Source organism: Scleropages formosus, chromosome 21 (assembly GCF_900964775.1).
Source record: "Scleropages formosus chromosome 21, fSclFor1.1, whole genome shotgun sequence".
Classification (NCBI taxonomy): Eukaryota; Metazoa; Chordata; class Actinopteri; order Osteoglossiformes; family Osteoglossidae; genus Scleropages; species Scleropages formosus.
This window is the reverse complement of record NC_041826.1, coordinates 16,324,469-16,343,343: the sequence shown is the minus strand read 5'-3', so window position 1 is coordinate 16,343,343 and position 18,875 is coordinate 16,324,469. Positions and strand designations below refer to the sequence as shown.

The window sequence follows — 18,875 nt, the reverse complement described above, 5'->3', positions numbered from 1 at the left end:
CGCACTTCATATTTAGATCTTAGAAAGACAAACAAACCGTCGGCAGGCCCCCGGTGGGCTATTCTCTCGGGGCGCCGAGGCGTGTTGCGTGTCTCTGCGCACCGGGCTAATCCCACGACTGGCGGTCAACCTTTGCCAAACCGCAGTTGCACAATGAGCCTTAGTTAAACCCTAACTCTGAATTCGAAGGTGACGAATCGTGAAGGGCCGCCAAATGCACAGCCAGGGTTAAGATTTTGCATGCGACGTAAGCTGCGAGCGGCAGTTTTTCTCTCAAAGGATTATTTGGTCGAAAGCGATTTTTAAGAAAATGCCCAACAGTCCGAACGACCTGCTCCTTCCGGCTCGAGGCGCCGAACGCGAGCACCTCTGCGAAGCCGCCCCACCGTCGCTCCCCATCTGCCGTCCCACAGGGTTTTGCTGCCCCGTTAGGACCCTTTCTTCAAACCTTCGTCCCTGGACGCGTTGGGTTGAGTCGAACCGGTTCTCCCATTCTTCATCTGTCGTGATTACGCCGAAGAAACAGACTGTCTTTTCCTGACCTCCGTGGGATGTTGTCCACACAGCTGTCACAGTTAACTGCTTCCCTATATTCTGTCTAGAACAGTCCAGCTGTTTCCAGTTGGCCTTCATGTGACTCGGGGCACTTAAAACGCTGTTCTCTATTGAGCCGTACTTTTAAAATCATGTGAATTTATCCGTTCTAATGTGTTTATAACACAGCTGTATTACCAGCGACGCATGCAGCCGGCGATGAAGCGCCTTACGCTTCGAACAGAAGGACTGAGATCGCGCAGGTTCCGCAAGTCGACTCGGAAAACGGAAACGTAATCGCGAACGATTTCTTTTTTTTTTCCCTCCCCCCCCTGCGGAGTTTGTGTTTAAAGCGGATGGGTGAAAGGAGTGCAGTGTATGTAAATATGAAATATGAAAAATGTGGCTCGCCGCATCGTGAAGGAGGCGTACGGACAAAGCGGTGGCTGTCCGCTCCACCATCTGGGTTCTACGCACCCGGCAAGGTTGGGGTCGCTTGACCGTCCCGACTTTCCGAAAACGGGAGGCGGGCGAAACCGAGGAACGGGTGTAGCGGGGATCTAACGAGGGCTTTTTCTCCCATGATCTACCCAGGATAGCCTGCACCTCCTGGACTCCAGCGGGGTGCTGCGCGTTCCCCTTTATACAGCCTGGCTGGAGCTGAAACATAAGGAGGTAACGTGGACTAGTCTAGCTTTCTGGTGGTGGTCCTGACTCGGGTTCTGGCCTCTTTGGTGCTCCCTGTAGCCTTCGGGCTTGCAGACCCTCTGTAGTCACCCCCCCTTGGGCCCGGATAGGTAAGGCTTGTCGGCCGGTGCATGTGCATGTATGTTTGCACCTCATCAGCTCTGAAGGAGAATCGGAGTGTTTATGAAATACACACTTTTGAAAGGCGGTTATGAAACACAACGGGTTAAAATGTTGTGTAGGAAAGCGAACTGTACTCTCTCGCGGTGTGTAGCGACGCCATCGGTTTGATGCAGTTGATATTTTGAAGTATCGTTTCTAGTTGACGCAGCACGAGCAGACACTACATATAATAGTAACTGTAACTAAGGATCCGTATCGTGGGCTGTTGGGTATTAAGTGCGTTACAGGTGGGTAGGAGAAATTAAAATGCACAGAACGTTTAGACGTGAAGAAAAGTTCAGGGCTACCGACAGCGAAACATTGACACAGGTGGAAAAATCTGATTTCCTGCAAAAAAAAAAAAAAAAGGAAAAAAAGTCTCCAGTAATTTTGTGTATGTTTGAGTAATACCGATTTATCGACCCGTAACCGGAAGTACTGCACATACATGAGTTTTTGCGCAATATTCAGAGGAAACGATACAATGGTGTTTGTTATGAGGGGCAGCGAGTCGAATTTCAGTCCAATTCTGCCGGAATGGAGTGTGAAAGACTGCTATCAGCTTTCCTGCCGTTCTATTCCCTTTGTTGGGCACTGTCAGGTGACTCCCGCAGCAGTACTGTTTTAATATCGTTGTGGAATTTTATCTTTCTGTTACCCTTCTCCCACGGGTCTGTTGGTCCCCCCCCCGCCATGGGCCAGGGTGGAGCTTGGGGGTGTCTGCCCTGCGCTTTTTTTAGGGGAAGCGGCAAGGACCGCAACTCAAATTTGTCTGCGAGATGACCTTGTATCTTGGCTTTCTCGTTGCCGACACTCATCGCCGGCGCTGTTTTGGTGTCGGCGCTGCTCCTCGGGCGTATGCGATAGGCAGCGGGGGGGGGGACTCGGGCTGCGAGTGTTTATCAGGAGGCTGAGAGAGCTCTTGTGGACTACGTCCGCCGCAGTACCGTCTCCCCCCTGCACCCTCTACTGCAAAAAAAAAAAAAGAGTCTGACAGATCACGACTTTTTCCATAGCTGTAAAAGAGGACATTTGGACTTGAAGAACAGCGACTAGAATGTGAGTTCTGGTCCAGAGCACAACCAAGTGGGTCTCATTTTAGATGGCTCAGGTCTGCTGATGGCCCTATCAGTCACGCGCACAAATGTGAATCTCTTCATTTCCTCTCCAGGCTTGTGTGGCCCCAGGGCATGTTGAAGCACATGGCCTGCTGCTTCTAAGACCAGTCAGGGATTTTTGACTCATCTTATTTATGTTGGCAGGATCCTGGACTCATGCTCCCTGCCAGTTAAGCTTAAACTTACCGCAAAAGTCTGCTTTTTCATCATGTAAATTGTCAGGTATGTTGCCTGATATCCACAAAGCCGAGAAATGATTCCCCTTCTTTGGAGCCTGACTCATTAAGCTGTCCATGATGAGTGGAGTATTAATCGAGTGATCTGTGCAGATTAACGAGAAGATCCCGCATCGTGCGTAGATTGAATTTTATTTGTTGGGATGAGTGGCATTTGCTATGAGGTTCGAAATGAGTTTTGAGGTATTGTTGGTTCACGAGTATTTCCTTAACTTCTCTTTAGTGTCCCCCCCCCTCCCCTTTGCCCTTCTGATTGTGACTGGGAGGCGTGAGGCTGGAGGGCCACCTGAGGTCTCCTTCACTCTCTACTGTTTTGGAGACCGGCACCGTGTGACCAGGCGTGAAAGAGCAGTGCTCTAGCCAGGTAGAGGTGCGACAGGTGAGCGTGGGGAGGTTCGTTTGAGTGACGAAGCGGTGATAGTAGGGTGAGGGTGCTCTCGAATGCAGCGTTCAAATATCCAGCCTGCTCCCGGTTTCCTTTGCCTGTCTCCTGCATGAAGCTTTACCTGACCGCCAGTGTGGGCTCATCCGGCAGCCCTCATTTGCAACACGGGATTCCAGAGAGCTGACGCAGCATGACCGAACAGGGACACCAGCACGGCCGGCTCAGTTGCCTGCGGAGAGCTACAGACCAGGAAGGCCGTTTACGCGAACGGCTGTGATGACCTGGCATGTCTCTCTGGCATTCTCTCCCTCTTACTCACTCCTTCCATCCCCCCTCTCCATTATTTTAGTCTCTGTCTCCTACACTTCCTCTCTCTTGCTAACAATGTTTATCTTGTTCTTGCACACACCACTCTGCCTAAGTGTATTCTTGATAATATATCTGATTTTACGCCAAACGTTTCTCGTCCATCTCCTGAAAATTGAAAAATATTTCCTTGGGAGTTAGGAACCGCCAGCCTGTGAGCAGCTTAAATGAGTAGCGTAATTGAAATGTGCATAGTGGAAGTTTGCAGGGCGACCCAAAATGTCCAGCCAGCAGGTTTCTTTGGGGATGAACATTTAAGGACATCTTTTGCATCTTGATATGAAGCAGACATTCGAAAACGGAAGATCGGCATGTTTTCTTTTGTTACCCACCATCCCCGATGTGTAGATCTAGTTTATTTCTACGGGAGCCAAGATGTTAGTCTGCTGTTTTCGAGCGCACCTTTGGCCAATGATTTCTTCAATTATTCAGGAGTGTTGGGTGGTTGTGAGTTGATCCTGCTGCAGCCTAGCCCAACGGGGCCCAAGAGACCTTCGGGACACTGTACCGGCAGAGAGGAAGCGCTGAAGGTCTGCTTGAGCATGTTGGGAAGTCTGTTTCCCCCCAGAAACCCGATCAAACGTCGTCTCGCTGTTTCCCCTTTTATGAAAATATTCCTATGCTGACAGACACGGGCTCCCAACGGAGACAGTGTCACAATCTCTTGCAAATTTGAAACATGAACAGGGAATATAGTTTTGGATGAAAAATCTTAATCTGATTCTTCTATATGCCCTTCTTAGTTGATGCCAAAAGGATCACCTGTTAGTATCCCACCTTATCCATTTTATCCACATATGCATCCTGAAAGGCAAACTTCTGTGCACATGATGCTCGAAGTGTCAAATCCTTTCATTGGTTTGTAACTTGAATCAACTTCAAGGTGAGCCATGTGGACTCAGGCCATCATTGTTAATCTCTCCAGTTTTGACTTGTATTTCAGAGGGAAACACTCGTATTCTTAGCATGGGCTTACTTCCTGAAGTTTAGACTGCTTTTCCCTCACTGGTAGTGAAAGGACATGGAACCGAAAGTTTTCTTTCTTTTTCCGTGTCGTCTTTCAGATAGAGACTGTCAGGCATGCTCTTTTGGGAGAAGAGCATTGAAGCTGAAGTTTAAACTGTCAACATCTCAGAGGTGGCAAGAGTAGTAGATCAGCATTTTCTTTGTCCGTTGCCCTGAAATCCTATATTAGGAATTTGTGGTTGGGTAGTGATGATAAGACTAAGGGTCTAAAACTAAATAGCTTACATGATGGTAATAAGACCTCAAACTCAACTTTTCAAGGGGAACTAGACCCTCTTTCTGGCCTACTTCAGGGAAGGCCAGATTTCAGTCACTGTTGAGCATCCAGTTGGAAAAGTTTTGTGCCTCACTCAAGCTTTTGGGTCTAACCTCACCTGCCTGTTCAGATACTGTCATACTACTGTCATAATTTAGGGTCTAACCGCATGGTTTTTGGACGAGGGTCCAGCCAGCTTTGTCAAGGGGAGACTGCAAAAATGACACTTCTTCTGGAGTTTATCCCACTTATTCTTCCAAATTCTCTGAACTGTACAGGATTTTCAGATCTGTGTGTTTGTGATAGATACACAGGTGTGAACTCAGTTAATGGAGGAGTTGAGTTTCTTAGAATAAATGCATTCATGAATGTTTTTTAAAAAAAATCCCATAGTTGACGAAACACAGCCCTGTACAATTCTTTGTGTTTTCCTGTTGTCCAAATATGACAAATTGATAAAGTGGAGCGCAGCAGAGATCTATTATTTTCTTGGCAAATTCAAGATTAATTTATCTTTCCTTTCTCATAATTTACTGATTCCGTAAAAAGAAAACATTTTCCATCTGTTGTTGGCAGTAACTTTTTTTGTTCTTTTGTCAGGTTTTTATGCACAGATAATAATAATTAGTAGTAATAGAAAATAGGAATATTGTCCCTATTTCTGAGCTGTCATTGCAAGCATTTAATGAAAATAAAAGCGGGCAGAAGGGCTGGATCCAGGTTCAAAGCTTTTTGCCCTGTGGTGTGAATAGTACCAAGGGGTTAGTTCAGAGATATGGATTTTTAACCTGAAGTTAGAAAAAAGAGACCCTCTATTTGTACCTCTGAACCTTTAAACATTCAGTTTTATAAATACAGTAAATATAGACTCTGAATTGCAGCTTAAACAAAAAAAAAAAAATACTTTGCTGTTTAATTGAGTACTGCATCTGTACATTAATTTATTTTCATGAATATTTTTCTGTTCACATTCACTCGCAGTTTGTAGTTTCCTACCAGTAATGTGAAATTGTGGTGTTCTGTGATTATGTGCTTTTAGTGATGTAACTCCTCACTGGTCCATGTTTATAGATACAGTTTACTCTTAGACTTCTAGTGAGGGTTTTTTCCGTCTCGCATTGTCTTGGATGTTTGTTCCTCAAACAATGAGTGTGTTTTTAGAGCTGCTTGCACTGGTCCGTCAGCACGGCGCATCTCCTGGGAGAGGAGTCTGTAGAGGTAAAATGTGAAAGAGGTCAGAGAGGGGTGACAGTGGCTATAAATGGTGCCCAGCGAGGGGCTGCAGCAAAGGAAAAGCCGTGTGCCAGTGCTGGGTATTTTCCGTCCTCCGTGCGTTCGATGGATGAGATCCAAGAGCGCGTTGTGAGAATGGAAGATCCACCACAACGTTTTGTTCTTTACCCCAACTCATCTCAGAGTGATCTGTGACACCTGTGCAGGACTGGTGCATGAGGATACCAGCTTTGTCGCTCGAATCTTCTCACGCTTCTGCACCCGTTGACTGTGCAGTCCATGGGAAGGTGCTGAGGTCAGTATGGCGCACTTGCAGGTAGACATCTGGGCAGCAGATCTCCTTACCTTCCTGCTGATAAGCGTGAACAAAAAATTACTGACATATTTCAGCGCTTTCACCCGACCGTCTTGGAAGTCGGGGGCAGCAACCTGTTGATGCGAGTTTGGAAGCGGCGGATTGTAAAAACAGCTGCGTGTGAGCGGTTCCCATTGTCCCGGCCTGCGGCGATGCCCGAGGTGTCGTGCTGAGGTCATCCCTGCCGCTGTGGCACACTCCCACAGGAAACCAATCAAAGGCCTTCACAGGCAGCCCAAAATTGCGCGTTTGGAAAAACAGGGTGAGGAGCATGTTATTCAGAGAGCGCTTCAGTGGAAAGTCCTGGGCTGCAACCGGAAAAAGGGGCGAGGAGCCAGGTTGCACGAACGCTTCTTTTACGGCTTCTAACTGGCACATGTCAAAAAGTGTGCGCTGCCAGGATTGCCCTGAGTGACACCTGATGACTCCACCCCCCTACTGCTGCCATCCAATCAGACACAGGCATGCTAAATAACTGGAGTTACGTGACACACGTAGTTAAACAATTTCCCGTGTGGTGAACGTTGAGTCGCTGCACGACGTGTTTTTGGGGTATTTGAGGTAGGAGTCAGGGACCCCAGTGAGAAGCCACTCCTTGGGTCCGTTCTTCGCCGGTCCTGGTGTATACGTCACACGTAAACCTTTATCTAGAGTGCAAATTTTGGCAGACTTCTCCCACCGAAAGCCCTTTTTCACTCTTTGGGATGCGAAAACCGTACCGTAAAAAAAAGGATTTATGAAATGGCTCGTATTCATTCAAGCAATGAAATGGGACCGGGCTGCATTTCAAAGGTCCAGGCTCATTTACCAAAGTTATACTTTATATGCCGAAAATGCCCCCATATTTCACTTTACCCCTAGGAGCACTAAAGAAATGCCACAAGTAATTAACATAGTTTGTTTGTTGATCGTTTTAAGGGACAGAATTGTTACAGTGAATGATGAGGTTGTGGCTTTTGAAATTATGCCCAAGGCATATTGTACACTTCAGAGGCACCAAGTAATTGTCAGTTATGGAGAAATGTCATCTTATAAAGAGCATAAACAGCTTTTTTGTGTTCATACATTGCCCTTAACTATATTTCATATTTATTTGCAAATGTTTTATGGCTCCCTTTGCCTTTGCCGGTGATGGGGAATGTCATGCGTCTTCTACTGTGTTTCAGCCCAACATTGGACGCCTGGGCATTCCCCACGGACCCTCGGGGGAGAAGGTGGCTGTGGTTGCCGTGGACGACTGCGACATCGCCATGGCGGTGCGTTTCGGCAGCCAGCTGGGGAACTACTCCTGTGCCGCCCAGGGAACGCAAACGGGCCAGAAAAAGTGAGCTCGTGTCACTTCTCGCCGCTCCTCAGCCCCGTCACCCTTCCCTCACCGCCGCCGGTCCGTAGTTCCGTGTCTTCTACCCTCCTCCCTTCCTGGAGCCCCAAATACCCTTTCTGAGACAGTGTGACTTTCCTTTCTGCTCCCGCGGGACATGTTTGTTTGTTGGCAGAAAGAAAAGGACCGGTGAAAATGGCGCGAGAGTCCTGGTAAACGATACATAAATTCATAAATTCTGTAAATTATACATTTCGTGATCTTTACAGCAGATGACACCATGCCGTTAGCAAGGCCTTTTGCCGCGATCTGCCTGGATCTGCAAGCTCTTCATCGTCCGTTCTCGCGGAGCTGTAAAATGACAGTGTTTTTCACTGTTACCCATACAGAGTTTATTCATTACAAGTAATTGGATCAGTGGCTGAGAGCAGAAGTGCCGAAAGCGAGGCGGGTTAATGGCACAGTCAGGTGGGACAACGCGTTGAAACACATTTGATTTAAAAACTATAAATGAGCCGGGATTCTGACGGAACAAGTCCCTCCGGTCTGATCGGCAGCAGCCCGCTTCATTGTTCCTCTGCTCTTTAATTTGACGGAGGATTTGGGCCTGTAAACCGATCCGCATTTCGCAAGTACGGTAAATTGGAACCGAGTTACGGTGCTGCCGCACTTCAAGTGTCCTTTCGTTCAGAGTTCGGGTTCGAGGGCGCTGGGATGTGGAGTCATGTGATTGCAGAATAAGGTGATTATTTTATGCACATTCACAATTTTTCATCAGCCGCATTGTGCATTGCCGTTACGTCACTCTTCAGCCCTTTAAACCCCGCGCGTTTGATGTGAGAATTTTAAGAGGCCCATAAGCGGCTTGATACGTCTGGGTCTTACGAGGTTGTGCAGCGTTTCGAAGTTCAGCGGGTGAAGTCCAGCGCTGTATATTTTTGCGCCGAGACAAAATTGCTATGGATTTCCTCTTAAGAATGATTCGGCTGTGATATTTAAAGGAGTCTCAAATCTTTGCCTAATTATCACGGTAAATAGAATGAATAGAGGCAAATGGAAACTAACTGATGCTGTTCTCCAAAGCAACTTGGCGTTAAGCTGCTTACAGTGATTTACCATTTATACAGCTGGCCAGTTTTTCCAATGGAGCAGTTCAGGGAAAAGTACCCCGATGAAGGCTACTGCAGAAGGTGGTGGGATTCAAACCTGAGTCTAGAGGGAGTTGCTGTAACCACTGCGTTGCCCCCAAGATTGTGTCATACTCTTACATGTCTCGATATGTTTGATTCTTGACCGCAGCAGTTGCCCATGTATGCGAGTTCGGTGCGATGACCACGCTCTAATGTTGGTCCTGTCCCACCCTCGCAGGTCTTTGGATCTCACTGGACCGCTGCTCCTAGGGGGTGTGCCCAACCTCCCGGAGGATTTCCCAGTTCAGAACCTGGACTTCGTGGGCTGTATGAGGAACCTGACAATTGACAGCAAGCCCATGGACATGGAGAGCTTCATTGCCAACAATGGGACCACGGCAGGTCTGTTCCACCGTGACCCTGCCCCACGAAATGTCCCGCTCATTACAACTGGGTGTCAGATGCAGGACTCTGAAACGATGCCTCTGACTCTCAAAACTTTGTTGAGCACTGGCACTTCCATCTTTTTGCTTTAATGAGATATTTGATGTTAAATTTATTTTGATTTCTGCTGCAAGGTACTGCTTTACTTGCACTATTCCTATATATGTTTTATTATATATATGTATAAATTTCTTTAATGGATATACATATACACTATTTATAATATATATATGCATAGCTGCAAAGTAGAAACTTTACATTTATATGTAAAAATGTAAAGTTTCCACTTTGCAGACTTATGCAGCAGTGTATCTGAAGAAAATGAAAGTTTGTCAAGTTCTTAGTCATTGTTTATTGGATTCTCTGAAGGGAAAACTCCTGATCATCATCTTCCGGTACATTTAAAGTGCAAAAAAGAACCAAGCGATGCCGTGATGTTGTTTTGTTGTCCTAACAAAAGACATTTAACCTATTTTTAGTCCTCTGTCAGCAGAACTTTCCCCCGTGCGGACTCGCGGTCGGTAACTTTGTCGTTGAAACGTCCGTCAGGCTGCGCGGCCAAGAGCGACTTCTGCACCGCCATCGTGTGCCAGAATGGGGGGACGTGCGTGAACAAGTGGAACACGTACTCGTGCGAGTGTCCTCTGCACTACGGGGGGAAGAACTGCGAGCAAGGTGAGACGGGGGCTCCAGGTGATGACTCCTGCGGTCGGTGTCTTTGTGTGTGAACTGGAGAAAAATTCACATAATTTCCTGTACATCCAAGCACGAGAACACGCGGGTGTCTCTTGTGATCCTAATGTAGAGGAACCATATAAGCTCTGTTAGTCTTTCTGAGATGATGGATTACATGAGGCTGTGAGAGAGGAAGGGGACTTTTGGGTTATCGCTGCTGAACTTCCCGTGAAGGAAACATCTCCATTGCTAACAGGATAAGCGAGCAGCGATCGTGACGCAGACAAAGCCCGAACAAAAAGCACCTACTCAGCGTTTTCTGGGGCCTGAAGCGGCGCTCCGTGTGCGCTAATACTGTACCACGCAGAAGTGCTCAGTGAGATTCTCCTGTTTTTTGGTTGTGATTGGAGTCATCGGAGTTTGGGTTATTCCTGGTACAAGCAAGTGACAAGTCTGCATCCTGTGACCACATTCCTGAGAAGATCTGATCACCGTAAAGACGGGACACTGCCGTAGCTAATGTTTGCAGGCAGCAGAAAAACTTGTGTACTTCAGTGCAAAGTGTTCGTGTTTGAAAAGGTGTTTCCACTTAATTGAATTACTCTTAACATGTTCATATCTTTTTTTTTTTCTGAAATGATAGAAAGTGCCGCTTAGGTTGTGACATTGATTTTGTGGTAGAGGTTTAAAGACTGGGGACACGGTGGCGCAGCGGGCTTGGCCGGGTCCTGATCGCTGGTGGGTCTGGGGTTCGAGTCCCGCTTGGGGTCCCTTGTGACAGACCGGCGTCCCGTCCTGGGTTTGTTCGCTCCCCGCGTTGCCGGCTTAGGCTCCGGCTTACTGCGACCCCGCTCAGGACGAACGGTCGTAGACGCGTGTTTGTGATTTAAAGGTTGCTGTGATTGAATGTGGCTAAAGTGCAAAGAGGGAGGATGAATACTTCTTTTTTTGGGGGGAGGTCCATCCTAGAAGTGGGTGTGTGATTGTTTTCTTAATAAACCCGCTTCACAATATTGTCCCTCTCTGCCCGGTGCCAGCATTACGGTTGACCGGCCTCCACCCTGTCGAATTTACATTAGCAAAAGCAGCGCAAAGACAAACTCCCAACTCCCTTTTTGTGTTGCTGCGGTTTACAGGCAAACTCCTCTTTTTTTTTTATTTTTATTTTTTTAAAATACCTCTGTTGTACCCTCAGCTTTGGACTGTGTGCGTGCTGTCACACCTCACAATAAAGAGGTAGACGTTATTTCACGGTGGGGCCTTGCAGTGTTCATTGGTGCTGTGTTTAATTTTGCTGGACACCTAGTCTGCTACATCATTGCTGGTCAATACCCCCCTTCACACACACAGCTTGTGCTAGCGTACTCAACGTGGAAACGCTTTGGGTGTGAGAAAGGTGAAGGAATATAAACGTTTTGTCCTTTTGAAACTGTGTGGTCACCGTACAAGCTGAGGGGGTGCGGTGGCGCAGTGGGTTGGACCACAGTCCTGCTCTCCGGTGGGTCTGGGGTTCGAGTCCCGCTTGGGGTGCCTTGCGACGGACTGGCGTCCCGTCCTGGGTGTGTCCCCCTCCTCCTCCGGCCTTACGCCCTGTGTTGCCGGGTAGGCTCCGGTTCCCCGTGACCCCGTATGGGACAAGCGGTTCTGAAAATGTGTGTGTGTGTGTGTGTGTGTGTGTGTGTGTGTGTGGTCACCGTACAAGTTTACAGTGCTTAATACAGAACTACACCCGACCTGGGCCAGCTGGTAGCATGGCGGTTAGAGCTACTCCCTCTGGGTGCAAAGGTTGCAGGTTCGAATTACACCTCCAGCTGTCGTTCCCTCGACCGAGGTACTTACCCTAAATTTGTTCCGGCAAAATTGCTCAGTTGTATAAATGGTTACTTAGTTGCAAGTTGCATTGGAGAAAAGCATCAGCTGAATGAATCAATGTAGTACTGTTCTATGATTGGACCTCTTGTTACAATTTATAGATACTAGTAGTGTGTGTATATATATAGTATAGTATAGCTACAGATACTAGTACTCTATATAGTCTATAGCAGTAATTAGTGGAGGTCTGTAGCACATTGTTTCGTACATCTGGTGAACCCCTCTTCACGTGGACTGGAGAAAAGTGCTTTTGACTGAAGGGCGGCAGTGTGAGAACAGTGAATTTCCTGCTGAATGTAATTGCAGTTGACAGTTTTTTTTTTTTTTTTCCCCCCCTAATTTCCGTTGTGGAACTCGGGAGGAAATTTCCCCCTCAGAGTCTAAACGCTTCGCCTGATTCGGTGCCCGTCACCGAACGCCGGGGGAGCGGACAGTTCCGTATCCCGCCCATACGCGCGCGTTGAGGCTACAGAAAACTGTTTCAGGGTGAATCCGTCTTGGCCATATTCTCTGATGATAATCATCTCTGCTACCAGCTGCACAGATGCTCACTTTGGTGGGTTGTGGTAGAATTCACCTCATCGATCGACTGACCTTCATGCTGCCTTAGGGGGGATGGGCATTTTGGTTGATGTGAGCCATTCTGATCACATTTCCATTTCAAGGTTTAAATCACCTTATCCATGCTCACGACTTCGAACCGGTCGACCAGAGAGACCTGACCATGATTGTAAACATTTTTTAGTAGTTTTGAAAGTGATTCTAAGCCTTTTGCTTCTGGTCTGCTCAGTTATGCCGTCCCCGCTGTACTATGATGGCCACGCCCTCGTGTCTTGGGTCGAGCCGGACGTCACCGTCGCTATCCCCTGGTACGTGGGACTGATGTTCCGCACTCGCCAGAGTAATGGGATGCTGATGCAGGCCAATGCTGGAGACGCTTCCCAAGTTAACCTCCAGGTGAGAGGAAGCCCATGACCGAAGACACTGGAGAAGCGTTGTTGACGATGGTCACTGCTTACCAGCATTTATTTCCTATTCAGATCAGACACAACCACGTGCGCTTTGAAGTGTTCCGGGGTGAGAGGCAGGTGGCTGGCCTGGAGTTCTCCCAGGTCAGAGTGAATGACGGAGAGTGGCATCACATCCTGGTGGAGCTGAAGAGCATCAAAGACGGGAAGGACATCAAGTACATGGCGACTGTTTCGCTCGACTACGGCATGTTTCAGGTAAAAACAATGACTTTGCCTGCAGGTTCCTATAAACTGGAAGAACCACAGTTTGACGGAGGGCTGTCAAAGTCGAAAGTTTGTATGCGGCTGTTTCTAGAACGTTCCGTTGTACTTTTTCCGAACTCTGGATCTAGTCATGGTTCCGGTCTGCAGAGGAATATGGAGAGACAAATAGTTTTCACTGAATGTGTTTTGTCAATAACAGTTTATGGGTGGTTCTGATTCACAGCAGACAGCTGAGATTGGGAACGAGCTTCCAGGCCTCAGGCTGAAGAGCCTGTTCGTCGGTGGACTGTTGGGAGCGGACGGATTGGTAGAGAAAGGGTTCCAGGGCTGCATGCAAGTGAGTTCCCCTCTCTGCCCACGTGCATTTGTTTGTCTCTTTACCCCCATAATTGTGCAGCCAGGACGGGACGCCAGTCCATCGCAAGGCACCCCAAGCGGGACTCAAACCCCAGACCCACCCTGTCCCAAAAACAAACATACATTAACTGAAACTGGTCTGGTTCTCCTGCTATGCTTACCAATAGTCAGTGGTTGTAGTTGCCTGTATCCACGCTCCACCTCAGCGGATCCACTGTGCGCGGTGTGCCGTCTTTTACAGTCCTCTATTTTGCAGGGCGTTCGCATGGGGGAGACCGCTACCAACACAGGCAACGTCAACATGCTCCAGGGCCTGAAGATCCGTGTAGAGGAGGGGTGTGACCTGGCTGACCCCTGTGACTCCAACGTGTGTCCAGAGCACAGCCACTGCAGCGACGACTGGAGCACCCACAGCTGCGTCTGTGACCCCGGTACCAACCCAGCCCCCGCGAGCCTCGCCACCTGCACACCAGTTCTTGTATATCCATATAAATTCTGCTCCCAAGATGCTAAACACTGTGTACAAACTTCTCGTCACCAGCAATTACCAGGTGACTCACTGTTCCACATCTACATTTATCAGCAGCAGAACCTGCTAGAACTGCCTCTTCCGAGCCTGCTTTCCAAAGCCGTTTTTGAGACTGCGCTGATCTTTCCTGATGCATGCAACCAGTGCTTTTCAAGAGATTGCTGGCAGGCATTCGCAACTATGTTTGGGTTGTTGCTCTCATATGTCACCCTCCATGACCTTCAGGTTATTTTGGGAACGACTGTGTGGACGCCTGTCAGCTGAACCCCTGCGAACATGTGTCCAGATGCGTGCACCGGCCCAGCTCCTCCCATGGCTACACCTGTGAATGCGGCCAGAGCTACTATGGACAGTACTGCGAGAAGAAGTATGGAGGCCCGGCTCTTCTTTGCGTCGCTTTCCATCTTCCCACGGAGTGCAGGCTTCGTCTGTCTTGCACCGGAATTGTGCTGTAGTTGCTTGCTTATACTGAACTTCTGCTTGGTTACCTCTGTAGTTACACCACATTTACATTTATTTATTTGTCACTTTTCTCCCAAGCAACATACAGCTTTGAGAAAGCAGAAGTGTGTTTGACCAACAGATGTAGAGCCTTAGATGCAGACATGCAGTTCTCAGTGTACAATCATTCCAAAACCACTGTTTAACCAGCATACATTATGCAAGCGGCTGCATGTAGAAGTGGTAGAGAGGGCATTTTATTAAATAGATTATAGTGAAAGTTGACGAAATAGAAGTGGGGCTGAAAGCGGTGTGTTTTGAGACCCTTCTTGAATGTTCTGAGTGAGCGAAGGAGGTAAATCCATCACAATGGAACCAGAACCGAGAACCTTCGGACTTTTGATTACGGAAGGAGGTGAAGGAGCATAGTTCTCTGGTTGGGGTGCGGTGAGCCATCAGGTCCTGTGAGTATCTGGGAGTAGATCCATTGATGGTGTTCTCATAACCAGAGTTTTGACCTTGATTTGGGCAGCCACAGGCAGCCAGTAGAGAGAGACAGGGATGGGAATACATGAGAACCCTTTAGCAGATCAAACACGACTTGTGCAGGAGTGGCTTGGTGGCAGAGGCCAGGCGGCCCGGCAGGAGAGAGTTGCAGCAGTCCAGCTGGGATATCGTCATGGCCTGGACCAGGAGTTGCCTAGAGTTTGTTGCAAGGTGGGGCGGATCCTGCATATGGTATGCGGGATGTATCTGCAGGACCGGGTTGTGGTTATGTAGAGAGAAAGTCAGACCCGAGTCGGTCATTAGTCCCAGACTCTTAGCCGATGGAGCAGGTGAAATGAGCAGGTTGTCCGGATCGATCGAGTTCTCGACAGGAGGATGGGCGAACTGCGAGGTGAAGGATTTCTCTTATGAAGAGGCTGGGTTGTAGGTGGTGATCAGACATCCAGGCAGAGATTTCTGAGAGGCAGTACTGGGGACAAGAGGAGAAGAGCTGGGAACAGCAGTGGTAGGAAATTTTGCACACACTTTGCACACACTGCATACTTCCCACATTTTGTTCAATCCTACACATGCAGCGTAGCACATGCATGTGCGCATATTTGTGCTTCTACCTCATTTTCCGATGGCTGTTGCGAAAATGATCTTTTAATTCTGAGGTTCTGTAGAGGATTCGATAAGAAGAGCTCCTTTCTTAAAAGCTCCAAGGTTTATTACAGTCCTTACGAGACGTTATCCATCTCGAATTCACACTCGTCACAAGATATTCACCTTCACGCTTGCATCTCTCTGCTGTCTTTTTATCCTGCTTGACCTGTCTTATCTCCTTGTGCCAGACACAAAGATGTTCCAAGGTTGTCTTCATCCAGTCCCAGTACAGTGGAATTTTATCAGTAGCAGAAACCCTCTTTTCCAGAAACTTCCACAGCAGGCCATAACTCGGATACAATGAAACACATTTAAAGATGAATACCATACGGTGAATAAGAATACAGAAGAAGTATACAGGTGGTCCCCGATTTACGATGGGGTTACGTTCCGTGAAAGTCGAAAATGCATTTAATACACCTAATACACACCTGTGCCTGGCAGACTGAGAGATGCGGATCGCTGCCGCTGCCCAGCATCGCGGCAGAGTATCGCCCCGCATATCGCTCGCCCGGGAAAAAATCAAAATTCAAATTCAAAGTACGGTTTCTACTGAATGTCTTTGTCCAGGTCACCATCATAAAGTCGAAAAAATCGTAAGTCGAACCATCGTAAGTCGGGGACCACCTGCATCTAAAAGAAAAACATAGTAAATCACAACGTAATAATCAGAAGTAAATCATATCATAATAAGGATAATAAATGTATTAGAAAAATACACTCTAATACTATCAAAGTGTGTGCATGGTGGATACTGTGGTCTTCATCTGTGGTAAAAATGTTTTTGCGCTGCTGATGAATAATGAATTGTATGTTTTAATAGGCTCATCAAGCGCCGCCTCCTTCGGCGGTGGTTTCTGAGTGCCCGTGTTGCGACCTGTTGACGTCCCACAGCGTTCCTGCTTCGTGTGGGGAATAACGTGACTCGTGGTTCATTTATTAGCTCTTTATAAATCCACCCAAGGGCAGCGCATCGCCAACCTGGCGCCACTGGAGAGGAAGCGGTTATGAAAAGCCAGCCGTGTGCCGGCTTAGCGGAGCGTAGATGCAACATATCATATTGTTAGACGGCTTTCCTTAATTGACCTCCGCTCATAATTTGGCATCTTTTTCAAAATATTTGCTAGTGTTTTAAAACGATCCGCTAGCTTTGATACATTTAGCGGAACGGCCTCGGGTTCTCTGGCATCCGTGCCTGCCAAGTTTTAAATACCTGATGTTCACTTAATGGGCTCCATATGGCTGGGATCGTACAGGCCTGGGGCTCTTTCTCACTGCGCTGATCCCGGAGCTGTCTTTTCATTTACGGCAAAGAGCGGGGGATTCCGCCGAAGCCAGGACGAACTCAGACTGCCGGTCGGAGAGCGTTGCGTTGCTTCGGGTTTCTTCGGGCCTCCTGCCAACCGCACGCAGCGTCATCCAGATGAGTGCATTAGACTTAAATCTCCACGTTCTCCTTTACAAATAAGGGTTCAAACGTTTGCGGATGTCATAAAAACGAACGATGTACGGTGGATCAGAGTTAAGGTGCGTCGCTCTCCCTCTCGGGAGTTTGCGATGCGGCCGTGCGGAAGGCGATCGGATTGCTTTTCTCCCATCTTTCCCGCAGCCCCGAAACAATGACGAGTCAAAGCCATGGCTGTAGTTCGTAGTCGAAGTCACAGGCGCTCTGTCAGTTCGCGAAGGGCAAAGTGCGCTGGACATTGAGCCGAACGACAAACGGGAACTTGCAAGGGCGGCTCGCGGGGTGAGTAGTTCTGTCCTGCGGCGTCATCTCGTTGTTCCCTTGCAGGGTGGATCAGCCTTGTCCCCGCGGGTGGTGGGGGAACCCAGCGTGCGGGCCCTGTAACTGCGACACGAGCAAAGGGTTCAACCCCGAGTGCAACAAGACCACGGGCGAGTGTCGATGCAAGGTAGGACAACTCGGGACCCGGTACTCCTTTTTACCGTGTTTAGATAGATGGGTAGGTGGACAAACGCTTTTTTGATCCCAGAGGCGACTGTATAAGGTTACAGCAGCAATGCGTACAGCAAAGAAGTCGCAGTAGACAGGGGAACGACAGATGAGTGTCACACCTAGAAAAACACAACAATGTGCAAATAGACTGTATGCAGGCAAAGTCTTGAAGAGAAAGCAGAGAGACCGCTGCGTACTCCGGAATGAAGATGGTTCGCTGCCGTGTCTCCTGAAGCATACAGTATAGGGGTGTTAGTGTGGAGAATAAAAAAAAAACGTTCAGGCTGTATGTGTATGTGAGGGTTTAAGCGGTGTAATGTTGTCCCCCCGTACAGGATAACCACTACAGACCGGAGGGTTCGGATACCTGCTACCCGTGCGACTGTTTCCCACTGGGTTCGCTCACGCGTGCATGCGATTCGAAAACAGGCCAATGCTCCTGCAAGCCAGGCGTCATCGGTCGCCAGTGCAACCGCTGCGACAGCCCTTTTGCCGAGGTGACCGCCAGCGGTTGCGAGGGTACGTGCCATCTGTCGCGCGACATAGTTTCTTCTGCGGGCCGAACGCTCCACGCCTAGATCTTGTGGGCCCGGTTTCAAGTTCATTTAATTCTGGGACTTCTGGGCTTTGTTCCATGTCCAAAAAGAAACCCTCATTACGACACAGTGCTATTATAATTCATTTGCTGTGGCTGTTTTATATAAAAAAAAAAAAAAAAAATTTATTACACAATTAACACCGGAATGCTGTATGCAGTCCAAGGTTACATTTTCAGAATTTTTTGCTGTGGAAGTCTTTTAATCAGATTTTAAATGAGTTTTGAAATGCATGTAAAATGATTACTTTTTTGGGCGTCTCATCGGTGACGCTTCAGGGTACGTCTACCGTCTGCCTTGCGTTTCATTCGCAGTTGTTTACGAGGGCTGCCCCAAGGCATTTGACGGTGGAATCTGGTGGCCCAAAACCAAGTTTGGACGTCCTGCTGCTATGAACTGTCCGAAAGGGTCCATCGGTGAGTGTTGCTCTCCTGACGCTGCCGTTTGGCAGATCACGCCAATGACGCTGGATCTCTGGAGAGCACCCCGGGGAAGATCAGAAGAGTTCTGTTTGTTTTTACTCGTTTGCGACTGACGTGCGGAGCCGTGGTAAATAACTGCACCGTGACCGTTCGCTGACGTGCGTCCCTGCTACAGGCACCGCGATCCGGCACTGCGGCGACGAGAAAGGGTGGCTGCCTCCACAGCTCTTCAACTGCACCACCGCGACCTTCTCCCAGCTGAAGACCATGGTAGGTGCCTTCCTACGGTAGAGTTTACGGTAAGGCGTGTAAATATTCTGCCCCGTTCCCGGCCTCGCCGCTGCATCCTGGTCAGGTAACTTTACGCCGCTTGTGCACTTAGCGGC

At 48.3% G+C, this 18,875-nt stretch overlaps 1 protein-coding gene across 1 annotated transcript in view; it reads left to right on the top strand.

The window, feature by feature from the left end:
• celsr1a (cadherin EGF LAG seven-pass G-type receptor 1a) overlaps positions 1-18,875 on the top strand; it is a 67,926-nt gene that overhangs the window by 38,227 nt on the left and 10,824 nt on the right. Inside the window, exons 6-18 of the mRNA XM_018729833.2 lie at positions 1,129-1,209; positions 7,525-7,682; positions 9,048-9,211; positions 9,803-9,928; positions 12,591-12,757; positions 12,841-13,026; positions 13,259-13,372; positions 13,649-13,823; positions 14,147-14,288; positions 17,307-17,427; positions 17,807-17,990; positions 18,382-18,483; positions 18,665-18,759. Coding sequence (XP_018585349.2) covers positions 1,129-1,209; positions 7,525-7,682; positions 9,048-9,211; positions 9,803-9,928; positions 12,591-12,757; positions 12,841-13,026; positions 13,259-13,372; positions 13,649-13,823; positions 14,147-14,288; positions 17,307-17,427; positions 17,807-17,990; positions 18,382-18,483; positions 18,665-18,759 — 1,815 coding nt within the window. The remainder of the gene's footprint in view (positions 1-1,128; positions 1,210-7,524; positions 7,683-9,047; positions 9,212-9,802; positions 9,929-12,590; positions 12,758-12,840; positions 13,027-13,258; positions 13,373-13,648; positions 13,824-14,146; positions 14,289-17,306; positions 17,428-17,806; positions 17,991-18,381; positions 18,484-18,664; positions 18,760-18,875) is intronic.